Raw genomic sequence first — 14,126 nt, 5'->3', positions numbered from 1 at the left:
AGCATATATATATATATATGAGAGAGAAACAGGTGTAGGGTGTATAATAATATACAGCATATATATATATATATATAAGAGAGAGAAACAGGGTGTAGGGTGTATAATAATATACAGCATATATATATATATATATATATATATATATATATATATATATATATGAGAGAGAAACAGGGTGTAGGGTGTATAATAATATACAGCATATATATATATGTATATATATATATATATATATATATATATAAGAGAGAGAAACAGGGTGTAGGGTGTATAATAATATACAGCATATATATATATATATATGAGAGAGAGAAACAGGGTGTAAGGTGTATAATAATATACAGCATATATATATATATATATATATATATATATATATATATGAGAGAGAGAAACAGGGTGTAGGGTGTATAATAATAAACAGCATATATATATATATATATATATATATATATATATATACACAGTGCCTTGCGAAAGTATTCGGCCCCCTTGAACTTTGCGACCTTTTGCCACATTTCAGGCTTCAAACATAAAGATATAAAACTGTATTTTTTTGTGAAGAATCAACAACAAGTGGGACACAATCATGAAGTGGAACGACATTTATTGGATATTTCAAACTTTTTTAACAAATCAAAAACTGAAAAATTGGGCGTGCAAAATTATTCAGCCCCCTTAAGTTAATACTTTGTAGCGCCACCTTTTGCTGCGATTACAGCTGTAAGTCGCTTGGGGTATGTCTCTATCAGTTTTGCACATCGAGAGACTGACATTTTTTCCCATTCCTCCTTGCAAAACAGCTCGAGCTCAATGAGGTTGGATGGAGAGCATTTGTGAACAGCAGTTTTCAGTTCTTTCCACAGATTCTCGATTGGATTCAGGTCTGGACTTTGACTTGGCCATTCTAACACCTGGATATGTTTATTTTTGAACCATTCTATTGTAGATTTTGCTTTATGTTTTGGATCATTGTCTTGTTGGAAGACAAATCTCTGTCCCAGTCTCAGGTCTTTTGCAGACTCCATCAGGTTTTCTTCCAGAATGGTCCTGTGTTTGGCTCCATCCATCTTCCCATCAATTTTAACCATCTTCCCTGTCCCTGCTGAAGAAAAGCAGGCCCAAACCATGATGCTGCCACCACCATGTTTGACAGTGGGGATGGTGTGTTCAGTGTGATGAGCTGTGCTGCTTTTACGCCAAACATAACGTTTTGCATTGTTGCCAAAAAGTTCAATTTTGGTTTCATCTGACCAGAGCACCTTCTTCCACATGTTTGGTGTGTCTCCCAGGTGGCTTGTGGCAAACTTTAAACAACACTTTTTATGGATATCTTTAAGAAATGGCTTTCTTCTTGCCACTCTTCCATAAAGGCCAGATTTGTGCAATATACGACTGATTGTTGTCCTATGGACAGAGTCTCCCACCTCAGCTGTAGATCTCTGCAGTTCATCCAGAGTGATCATGGGCCTCTTGGCTGCATCTCTGATCAGCCTTCTCCTTGTATGAGCTGAAAGTTTAGAGGGACGGCCAGGTCTTGGTAGATTTGCAGTGGTCTGATACTCCTTCCATTTCAATATTATCGCTTGCACAGTGCTCCTTGGGATGTTTAAAGCTTGGGAAATATTTTTGTATCCAAATCCGGCTTTAAACTTCTTCACAACAGTATCTCGGACCTGCCTGGTGTGTTCCTTGTTCTTCATGATGCTCTCAGCGCTTTTGACGGACCTCTGAGACTATCACAGTGCAGGTGCATTTATACGGAGACTTGATTACACACAGGTGGATTGTATTTATCATCATTAGTAATTTAGGTCAACATTGGATCATTCAGAGATCCTCACTGAACTTCTGGAGAGAGTTTGCTGCACTGAAAGTAAAGGGGCTGAATAATTTTGCACGCCCAATTTTTCAGTTTTTGATTTGTTAAAAAAGTTTGAAATATCCAATAAATGTCGTTCCACTTCATGATTGTGTCACACTTGTTGTTGATTCTTCACAAAAAAATACAGTTTTATATCTTTATGTTTGAAGCATGAAATGTGGCAAAAGGTCGCAAAGTTCAAGGGGGCCGAATACTTTCGCAAGGCACTGTATATATATATATATATATGAGAGAGAAACAGGTGTAGTGTATAGGTGTGTGTGTATATATAGAGAGAGAAACAGGTGTAGTGTATAGGTGTGTGTATATAGTGTGACAACCCTCCCACTCTGTCTGCTGTATTCTGTCTTTGTTCTTGTTTCCTTATTAGGATGCCGGTGGGCGGAGTTGGGAGGGTCGTCAGCTTCATGGGAAACACCTGGGCCAGGTGTCTCCCAGGATAAATAGACCTCTTCCACATTCATGGAGGAGACTCTCCATGCAGACACCTTTGTAGATTGTGTTGTGGTTCTTGGTGGCCTTTTGTTTGTTTGCTTTGGCACCTTTCAACACCCTGCATTATCACATTCATGCATGCAAAACACTCACTTACACTACTGATTACTGATTACACACGTCATTGTATATTTTCCTTAGTTGGTTTAGTTAATAAATATATATTTTGTTACTCCTTATCTCCACGTTGTCTCCCTTTGTTACGGGCTTTGAGCCGGTTCGTGACAATAGAGAGAGAGAGAAACAGGTGTAGTGTTTAGGTGTGTGTGTATAGAGAGAGAGAAACAGGGTGTAGTGTATAGGTGTGTGTGTGTATAGAGAGAGAGAGAAACAGGGCGTATAGGTAGTAGTGTACATGGTTTATGGTAGGATGTAGGTTTATGGTAGGATGTCGTTTTTTAATCCTGTCTCAGGGTTTTGAAGCCTGGTCTGGGCAGCATTGGGTTTCCAGTAGTGTGTAGGGTGCAGGGCATACCATCCTGTCTCAGGGTTTCGAAGCCTGGTCTGGGCAGCGTTGGGTTTCCTGTATTGTATAGTGTGTAGGGTGCAAGGCTTACCATCCTGTCTCAGGGTTTCGAAGCCTGGTCTGGGCAGCATTGGGTTTCCTGTATTGTATAGTGTGTAGGGTGCAAGGCTTACCATCCTGTCTCAGGGTTTCGAAGCCTGGTCTGGGCAGCGTCGGGTTTCCTGAGCTCACAATGCGAACACGCTCACTGCTGTTCATACGCTTATACTTATTATCCACCCTGCTGACAAACTACACACACACACACACACACACACACACACACACACACACACACACACACACACACACACACACACACACACACACACACACACACACACACACACACACACACACACACACACACACACACACACACACACACACACACCACACATTGCACTTTACTGAGGAGATGGGTGTGTGTGTGAAGGTGTGTGAAGGTGTGTGTGTGTTACCTGTAGTATCTGTGTGATGAAGACGCTAGCTCTGGACATGCGAGGGCTGGATTTGGGGTCTGAGGACAGGCTGGACTCTTCAGGCTGTAAGCTGTTCTACACAACATAAACAACAATAACAACAACACATCAAGACAGTTCAAGGTGTTTACATGTAGTTAGCTCACGGTTATTAAAGGGTTGATGGACACTGTAGAGTGCATGGAGAATAAGAGCACCTCCTCCAAGCTGCCCACTGCACTGAGGATAGGAAACACTGTAGAGTGCATGGAGAATAAGAGCACCTCCTCCAAGCTGCCCACTGCACTGAGGATAGGAAACACTGTAGAGTGCATGGAGAATAAGAGCACCTCCTCCAAGCTGCCCACTGCACTGAGGATAGGAAACACTGTCACTCGCCCCATTAATAAAGGGTTGATGGACACTGTAGAGTGCATGGAGAATAAGAGCACCTCCTCCAAGCTGCCCACTGCACTGAGGAAAGGAAACACTGTCACTAGCCCCATTATTAAAGGGTTGATGGACACTGTAGAGTGCATGGAGAATAAGAGAACCTCCTCCAAGCTGCCCACTGCACTGAGGATAGGAAACACTGTCACTAGCCCCATTATTAAAGGGTTGATGGACACTGTAGAGTGCATGGAGAATAAGAGAACCTCCTCCAAGCTGCCCACTGCACTGAGGATAGGAAACACTGTCACTAGCAACAAATCCACCATAAACGAGAATTTCAATAAGCATTTTTCTACGGCTGGCCATGCTCCCCCCGCCCCCCGCTTCTCCTTCACTCAATTCCAAACAGCTTATGTTCTGAAAGAGCTGCAAATTCTGGATCCCTATAAATCAGCTGGGCTAGACAATCTGGACCCTCTCTTTCTAAAATTATCCTCAAAATTCGTATCGTCTGAGATCCCCAAAGATTGGAAAGCTGCCGCGGTCATCCCCCTCTTCAAAGGGGGAGACACCATAGACCCAAACTGTTACAGACCTATATCCATCCTACCCTGCCTTTCTAAAATCTTCGAAAGCCAAGTTAATAAACAGATCACCGACCATTTCGAATCCCACCATACCTTCTCCACTATGCAATCTGGTTTCCGAGCTGGTCATGGGTGCACCTCAGCCACGCTCAAGGTCCTAAACGACATCACAACCACCATCGATAAAAGACAATACTGTGCAGCCGTCTTCATCGACCTGGCCAAGGCTTTCAACTCTGTCAATCACCGCATTCTTATCTGCAAGACTCAATAGCCTTGGTTACTCAAATTACTACTTCAATAACTACTTCTCAGATAGAGTTCAGTGTGTCAAATTGGAGGGCCTGTTGTCTGGACCTCTGGCAGTCTCTATGGGGGTGCCACAGGGTTCAATTCTCTGGCCAACTCTTGTCTCTGTATATATCATTGTCGCTCTTGCTGCTGGTGATTCTCTGATCCACTTCTACCCAGACAACACCATTCTGTATACATCTGGCCATTATTTGGACACTGTGTTAACAAACCTCCAAACGAGCTTCAATGCCATACAACACTTCTTCCGTGGCCTGCTAGTAAAACTAAATGCATGCTCTTCAACCGATTGCTGCCCTCACCCGCCCGCCTGACTAGCATCACTACTTTGGAAGGTTCTGACTTAGAATATGTGGACAACTACAAATACCTAGGTGTCTGGTTAGAGTGTAAACTCTCCTTCCAGACTCACATTAAGCATCTCCAATCCAAAATTAAATCTAGGCTTCATATTTCACAACAAAGCCTCCTTCACTCATGCTGCCAAACATAGCCTCGTAAAACTGACTATCCTACCGATTCTTGACTTTGGCGATGTCATTTACAAAACAGTCTCCAACACTCTACTCAGAAAATTGGATGTAGTCTATCACAGTGCCATCCGTTTTGTCACCAAAGCCCCATATACTACCCTCAACTGCGACCTGTATGCTCTCGTTGGCTGGCCCTCGCTACATATTCGTCGCTAAACCCACTGGCTCCAGGCCATCTATAAGTCTTTGCTAGGTAAAGCTCCGCCTTATCTCAGCTCACTAGTCACCATAGCAACACCCACCCATAGCACGTGCTCCAGCAGGTATATTTCACTGGTCATCCCCAAAGCCAACTCCTCGTTTGGCTGCCTTTCCTTCCAGTTCTTTGCTGCCAATGACTGGAACGAATTGCAAAAATCACTGAAGCTGGAGACTTATATGTGCTTCTTCACCTGCATTGCTTGCTGTTTGGGGTTTTAGGCTGGGTTTCTGTACAGCACTTTGAGATATCAGCTGATGTACGAAGGGCTATATAAAATAAATTTGATTTGATTTGATTTGATTATATCTCCCTCACTTTAAGCAACAGCTGTCAGAGCAGCTTACCGATCACTGCACCTGTACACAGCCATCTGTAAATAGCCCATCCAACTACCTCGTCCCCACATTGTTATTCTTTTTTTTGCTCTTTTGCACCCCAGTATCTTTACTTGCACATCTTCTGCACATCTATCACTCCAGTGTTAATGCTAAATTGTAAATATTTTGCCACTATGGCCTATTTATTGCCTTACCTCACTAATCCTACTACATTTGTACACACTGTATATAGACTTTTTCTATTGTGTTATTGACTGTACATTTGTTTATCCCATGTGTAACTCAGTGTTGTTGTTTTTTGTTGCACTGCTTTGCTTTGCTTTATCTTGGCCAGGTCATAGTTGTAAATTAGAACTTGTTCTCAACTGGCCTACCTGGTTAAATAAAGGTTAAATATTATAATTATTTTTATAATCTATGTAGATTCAGGAATTCCCCAGGGCAGCTGTCTAGGCCCATTTACTTAAAAAAAACTTTACTAATGACATGCCACTGGCTTTGAATAAAGCCAGAGTGTCTATGTATGTGAATGACTCAACTCTATACATGTCAGCTACTACAGCGACTGAAAGGACTGCAACACCCATGCATACCCCACAAGACATGCCACAAGAGGTCTCCTCACAGTCCTCAAGTCCAGAACAGACTATGGGAGGCACACGGTATTACATAGAGTCATGACTACATGGAACTCTATTCCACATCAAGAAACTGATACAAGCAGTAAAATTAGATTTAAAAAACAGAATAAAAACACCTTATGGAACAGTGGGGACTGTGAAGCAACACAAACATAGGCACAGACACATGCATACATACTATACACGCACGTAAACATGGATTTAGTACTGTACATATGTGGTAGTGGTGGAGTAGGGGCCTGAGGGCAAACAGTGTGTTGTGAAATCGGAGAATGTATTGTAATGTTTTTAAAATCGTATAAACTGCCTTAATTTTGCTGGGTCCCAGGATGAGTAGCTGCTGCCAAGGCAGGAGGGATCCATAATAAATACAAATGGAATCAGGATGCACCAGCTCAATTTCGAGTCTCAGAGCAAAGGGTCTGAATACTCATATAAGTAAGGTATTTATGTTTCTTATATTTTTGCAAACATTTCTAAGATCCTGTTTTCGCTTTGTCATTATGGGGTCTTGTGTGTAGAATGATGAGGATTTTTATTTATTTTATCAATTTTAGAATAAGGCTGTAACATCAAGGGGTTGGAATTTTTCCGAAGGCACTGTAGATGTATGTACCCTGAACATCCCAAATATGGCACCTCGGGGGGGCGTGGCAGCCTGTAACGGCTCTCGTCGACAGGAGTGGACCAAATATGGCACCTCGGGGGGGCGTGGCAGCCTGTAACGGCTCTCATCAACAGGAGTGGACCAAATATGGCACCTCGGGGGGCGTAGCAGCCTGTAACGGCTCTCATCGACAGGAGTGGACCAAATATGGCACCTCGGGGGGCGTGGCAGCCTGTAACGGCTCTCGTCGACAGGAGTGGACCAAAGTGTTCATGATTTTTATTATCAAAAACCGTTCTGAGCTGGAACAGAGCGCACCGGGATGTGTATCACACGCTCCCCACAGTAAGCACAGGGAGTTGGCTCAGGTCTAAACCCTGACTCTGCCAATCTCCCCGTCTGCCTCCGCCCAAAAATGGTTGGAGCTGTCTCTCGGGCTTCCGTCATTGTCTTAACTCCTCGTATCGTCACCGTTCCTCACTCCCTGCCTCCGCCTGCTTCCATGGCAGGGTCTGCTTCCCAGGTCCAGGATGTCCACTCCCTTTTCCCCCGAGCCCAGGATCCCTGCTCCTCCTGGCCACGCTGCTTGGTTCTTTGGTGGTGGGGTCTTCTGTAATGGCTCTCGTCGAAAGGAGTGGACCAAAGCGCAGCGTGGAAAGTATTTATGATTTTTATTATCAAAAAACACTCAAACAAAATAACAAAGCGAACAGTTCTGTCAGGTAACAGACACTAAACAAAAAACAAGATCCCACAAAACCCAAAAGGAAAATGACAACTTATATGTGATCCCCAATCAGAGACAACGATAGACAGCTGCCTCTGATTGGGAACCACACACGGCCAAAAACAAAGAAATAGAAAACAGACTTTCCCACCCGAGTCACACCCTGACCTAACCAAACATAGAGAATAATAAGGATCTCTAAGGTCAGGGCATGACACAGCCACAATTTTTACAAAAATAATAACAATTTAAATACATCCAGTATTTAGATTCCAGTCAATGTCTCTATGCCAAGTTGAACGGGTCATCTTTCAGAAGAATTTGGAACTGAGTTGATAGCCCATAGCTACATGTCTGATGGCTTTGTTCATTGGTTTATTATAAATCCCCATTAGTTCCTGCCAAGGCAGCAGCTACTCTTCCTGGGGTTTATTATGGATCTCCATTAGTTCCTGCCAAGGCAGCAGCTACTCTTCCTGGGGTTTATTATGGATCCCCATTAGTTCCTGCCAAGGCAGCAGCTACTCTTCCTGGGGTTTATTATGGATCTCCATTAGTTCCTGCCAAGGCAGCAGCTACTCTTCCTGGGGTTTATTATGGATCCCCATTAGTTCCTGCCAAGGCAGCAGCTACTCTTCCTGGGGTTTATTATGGATCCCCTTTAGTTCCTGTCAAGGCAGCAGCTACTCTTCCTGGGGTTTATTATGGATCCCCATTAGTTCCTGTCAAGGTAGCAGCTACTCTTCCTGGGGTTTATTATGGATCCCCATTAGTTCCTGCCAAGGCAGCAGCTACTCTTCCTGGGGTTTATTATGGATCCCCTTTAGTTCCTGTCAAGGCAGCAGCTACTCTTCCTGGGGTTTATTATGGATCTCCACTAGTTCCTGCCAAGACAGCAGCTACTCTTCCTGGGGTTTATTATGGATCCCCATTAGTTAAGAACACATTTTTATTTACAATGATGGCCTACCAAAAGGCCTCCTACGGGGACGGGGGTCTGGGATTAAAAATTAAAAATAAATACAATATAAATATAGGACACAACACTACATAAAGAGAATCCTAAGACAACAACATAGCAAGGCAGCATCACATGACAACACATCATGGTAGCAACACAACATGTTAACAACATGGTAGCAACACAAAACATGGTACAAACATTATTGGGCACAGTCAACAGCACAGAGGGCAAGAAGGTAGAGACAACAATACATCACACAAAGCAGCCACAACTGTCAGAAAGATTGTCCATGATTGAGTCTTTGAATGAAGAGATTGAGATAAAACTGTCCAGTTTGAGTGTTTGTTGCAGCTCATTCTCGTCTCTAATTGCAACGAACTGAAAAGACGAGGGACCCAGGGATGTGTGTGCTTTGGGGACCTTTAACAGAATGTGACTGGCAGAACGGCTGTTGTATGTGGAGGATGAGGGCTGCAGTAGGTATTTTAAATGTATTTTTATTGTACCTTTATTTAACTAGGCAAGTCAGTTAAGAACAAATTCTTATTTTCATTGACGACCTAGGAACAGTGGGTTAACTGCCTGTTCAGGGTCAGAACGACAGATTTGTACCTTGTCAGCTCGGGGTTTTGAACTTGCAACCTTCCGGTTACTAGTCCAACGCTCTAACCACTAGGCTACCAGATATGGGGGAGTAAGGCCTAAGAGGGTTTTATAAATAAGCATCAACCAGTGGGTCTTGCGACGGGTATACAGAGATTACCAGTTTACAGAGGACTGTAGAGTGATGTGTCCTATAAGGAGCGTTGGGGGCCAATCTGACGGCCGAATGGTAATATATGATGTTGATCTGAAGCCACTGACTCGGCCAATAAGTTATTTCCTCCTCTGGCGCACAGTTTCAGAGAAGTCCTCTTTGGAGAAGATGTTGGTTCCTCTCAAATCTAGTTTAGGTTGTACCGGTACGTCATATTAGCTCAATCGCCAATTTCTCAGCCTCACAGAATCACAGAAACAGAACACCTTGAATGAATAACAGAAACAAGTTGCTATGGATGAAATAGATGAAAATAACTGTTCAAAGCATGAAAAATATGCAAAAACATATATTTTTGTATATCAAATGTGAGTATAAATCTGTGAAATGTTTTAAATATATGATTATTTTGGAGGAATTTAAACCATTTTACAGTTACCAAAGGTTAATAAAATAAAAAGTGTAACTATGTGACAGAAAGTGTCATTTTGACATTTCCAATTTGGACTCGAAAATAACCCTTGTTAGGGCTTTAGGGGTAAAAAAAATGGCCCCAGTTGGTGATTTAGGGCTCAAAAATTACCCCTGTTGGGGCTTTTAGCAGTTGAAATATGTTGATGCGTTTAAGGTTAAATGTCAAACACACTATAACGTGGATCTGTAATGGTCCGTATTGAATCTAGGCCTTAGTTAGTCAGTCAGTTACGTTAGTCAAGCAGTTGTTCAGCCAGTTTGTTAGATAGAAGCTAGGTTAGTTAGTTGGTTAGTTAGTTGGGGACTAGTTAGTTGGTTAGTAAGTTGGTTAGTTAGTTAGTTAGTTGGGGACTAGTTAGTTGGTTAGTTTGTTTGTTAGGGGATAATGGGTTAGGGGCTAGTTAGTTGGAGGCCAGTTAGTAAGGGGCTAGTTAGTTAGATGAAAGTTAGTTAGAGGCTAATTAGTTAGGGGTAGTTAGTACCCTGAGGTTATGCAGGCTGCTAGTTAGTTAGGGGCTAGTTAGTTATGGGCTAGTTGGTTATGGGCTAGTTGGTTATGGGCTAGTTAGTTGGAGGCTAGTTAGTTACGGGCTAGTTAGTACCCTGATGTTATGCAGGCTGCTAGTTACTTAGTGGCTAGTTAGTTAGGGGCTATATAGTTAGAGGCTAGATAGTTAGAGGCTAGATAGTTAGGGGCTAGTTAGTACCCTGAGGTTATGCAGGTTGCTAGTTAGTTACGAGCTGGTTAGTACCCTGAGGTTATGCAGGCTGCTAGTTAGTTACGAGCTAGTTATTACCCTGAGGTTATGTAGGCTGCTAGTTAGTTGGGAGTAAGTTGGCTAGTTAGTTAGGGGCTAGTTAGTACCATGAGGTTATGCAGGCTGCTAGTCAGTTAGGGGTTAGCTGGCTAGTTAGTTAGGGGCTTGTTAGTGCCCTAAGGTTATGCAGGCTGCTAATTAGTTAAGGGTAAGTTGGCTAGTTAGTTAGGGGCTAGTTAGTACCACGAGGTTATGCAGGCTGCTAGTCAGTTAGGGGTTAGCTGGCTAGTTAGTTAGGGGCTTGTTAGTGCCCCAAGGTTATGCAAGCTGCTAATTAGTTAGGGGTAAGTTGGCTAGTTAGTTAGGGGCTAGTTAGTACCATGAGGTTATGTAGGCTGCTAGTTAGTTAGGGGTAAGTTGGCTAGTTAGTTAGGGGCTAGTTAGTACCATGAGGTTATGCAGGCTGCTAGTCAGTTAGGGGGTAGCTGGCTAGTTAATTAGGGTCTAGTTAATACCTTGAAGTTGCGCAGGCTGTCATTCTCCTCTCTTCCTCCTCGACACACCAGCTTCTGCATCTTTACCAGGAGAAGCTGCTGGGCCCTGTAGATCATACACGCGTGCGTGTGCGAACACACACACAGACACACACACACACACACACAGGTCAGTGGTGATCTATAGTGGTTGCTAATCTGATGTTGTATCGAGCTTCTGCATCTTTTCCAGGAGCAACTGCTGGGCCCTGTAGATCACACACATACAGGTCTGTGGTGAAATGTAGTAGTCTGATGTTACATCAAGCTTCTGGATCAGTATTTGAAAGTATTCATCTGGTATTCTGTAGTACTGTGTAGTAGTATGTAATAGTCTGTAGTAGTCTGTAGTACTCTGTAGTAGTCTGTAGCAATCTGTAGTAGTCTGTAGTAGTCTGTAGTAGTGTGTAGTACTCTGCAGTACTCTGTAGTAGTCCATAGTAGTCTGTAGTAGTCTGTAGTACTCTGTAGTAATATGTAGTAGTATGTAGTACTCTGTAGTACTCTGTAGTAGTCTGTAGTAGTATGTAGTGATCTGTAGTAGTATGTAGTAGTGTGTAGTAGTCTGTAGTACTCTGTAGTTTGTAGTAGTGTGTAGTAGTCCATAGCAGTCTGTATTTACCGTGAGTAAGAGGGGATGGTGCCTTTTTCCGATAGGTCGGTTCCAGAGTAGGCTTCGACCCGGGAGCAAAGCCACTCCCACTTCCCCTGGTGCATCGTGTCCAGGACATGGACCACCTTAATCAATCAATCAACCAATCAAATACAGTGCCTTGCGGAAGTATTCGGCCCCCTTGAACTTTGTGACCTTTTGCCACATTTCACGCTTCAAACATAAAGATATAAAACTGTATTTTTTTGTGAAGAATCAACAACAAGTGGGACACAATCATGAAGTGGAACGACATTTATTGGATATTTCAAACTTTTTTAACAAATCAAAAACTGAAAAATTGGGCGTGCAAAATTATTCAGCCCCCTTAAGTTAATACTTTGTAGCGCCACCTTTTGCTGCGATTACAGCTGTAAGTCGCTTGGGGTATGTCTCTATCAGTTTTGCACATCGAGAGACTGAAATGTTTTCCCATTCCTCCTTGCAAAACAGCTCGAGCTCAGTGAGGTTGGATGGAGAGCATTTGTGAACAGCAGTTTTCAGTTCTTTCCACAGATTCTCGATTGGATTCAAGTCTGGACTTTGACTTGGCCATTCTAACACCTGGATATGTTTATTTTTGAACCATTCCATTGTAGATTTTGCTTTATGTTTTGGATCATTGTCTTGTTGGAAGACAAATCTCCGTCCCAGTCTCAGGTCTTTTGCAGACTCCATCAGGTTTTCTTCCAGAATGGTCCTGTATTTGGCTCCATCCATCTTCCCATCAATTTTAACCATCTTCCCTGTCCCTGCTGAAGAAAAGCAGGCCCAAGCCATGATGCTGCCACCACCATGTTTGACAGTGGGGATGGTGTGTTCAGCTGTGTTGCTTTTACGCCAAACATAACGTTTTGCATTGTTGCCAAAAAGTTCAATTTTGGTTTCATCTGACCAGAGCACCTTCTTCCACATGTTTGGTGTGTCTCCCAGGTGGCTTGTGGCAAACTTTAAACGACACTTTTTATGGATATCTTTAAGAAATGGCTTTCTTCTTGCCACTCTTCCATAAAGGTCAGATTTGTGCAATATATGACTGATTGTTGTCCTATGGACAGAGTCTCCCACCTCAGCTGTAGATCTCTGCAGTTCATCCAGAGTGATCATGGGCCTCTTGGCTGCATCTCTGATCAGTCTTCTCCTTGTATGAGCTGAAAGTTTAGAGGGACGGCCAGGTCTTGGTAGATTTGCAGTGGTCTGATACTCCTTCCATTTCAATATTATCGCTTGCACAGTGCTCCTTGGGATGTTAAAAGCTTGGGAAGTCTTTTTGTATCCAAATCCGGCTTTAAACTTCTTCACAACAGTATCTCGGACCTGCCTGGTGTGTTCCTTGTTCTTCATGATGCTCTCTGCGCTTTTAACGGACCTCTGAGACTATCACAGTGCAGGTGCATTTATACGGAGACTTGATTACACACAGGTGGATTGTATTTATCATCATTTGTCATTTAGGTCAACATTGGATCATTCAGAGATCCTCACTGAACTTCTGGAGAGAGTTTGCTGCACTGAAAGTAAAGGGGCTGAATAATTTTGCACGCCCAAGTTTTCAGTTTTTGATTTGTTAAAAATGTTTGAAATATCCAATAAATGTCGTTCCACTTCATGATTGTGTCCCACTTGTTGTTGATTCTTCACAAAAAAATACAGTTTTATATCTTTATGTTTGAAGCCTGAAATGTGGCAAAAGGTCGCAAAGTTCAAGGGGGCCGAATACTTTCGCAAGGCACTGTAAATATGTTAATCAATCAATCAACCAATAAATCACTCAATCAACCTATCAACCGATCAATCGATCAACCAATCAATCAATCATTAATTCAATAAAATAATCAAACATCATCCAACCAATTACTCAAACAATAAATTAACCAAACAACCAAGCAATCAATCAACCCTAACCCTAACAACAACAACACGATAATAACAGGTACCTCGTTACATATTGTAGATTGATGTACCTCGTCACAAAGCACATATTGTAGATTATGTCATGTATATATTGTATATTGTACACCACCGGTCAACAGTTTTAGAACACCTACTCATTCAAGGGTTTCTCTTTATTTTTACTATTTTCTACATTGTAGAATAATAGTGAATTGACTACAGGACTATTGACATATGGAATCAAGTAGTAACCAAAAAATCAAAATATATTTTATATTTGAGATGGAAACTTTTAAAGTTTCTTCAAGTGCAGTCGCAAAAACCATCAAGAACAATGAAGAAACTGACTCTCATGTGGACAACCACAGGAATGGAAGACCCAGAGTTACCTCCAAGTTCATTCGAG

General features: G+C 42.4%; 1 protein-coding gene across 1 annotated transcript in view; it reads right to left on the bottom strand.

The window, feature by feature from the left end:
* The window catches only part of LOC118936635 (caspase recruitment domain-containing protein 11-like), a 112,654-nt gene that overhangs the window by 7,958 nt on the left and 90,570 nt on the right, over positions 1–14,126 (bottom strand). Inside the window, 4 exon segments of the mRNA XM_036972941.1 lie at positions 3,023–3,140; positions 3,350–3,445; positions 11,158–11,242; positions 11,798–11,913. Coding sequence (XP_036828836.1) covers positions 3,023–3,140; positions 3,350–3,445; positions 11,158–11,242; positions 11,798–11,913 — 415 coding nt within the window.

Source organism: Oncorhynchus mykiss, unplaced genomic scaffold (genome assembly GCF_013265735.2).
Source record: "Oncorhynchus mykiss isolate Arlee unplaced genomic scaffold, USDA_OmykA_1.1 un_scaffold_213, whole genome shotgun sequence".
NCBI classification, from domain to species: Eukaryota; Metazoa; Chordata; class Actinopteri; order Salmoniformes; family Salmonidae; genus Oncorhynchus; species Oncorhynchus mykiss.
Note: the sequence above shows the minus strand (reverse complement) of the source record. Positions and strands in the feature narration are given on the sequence as shown.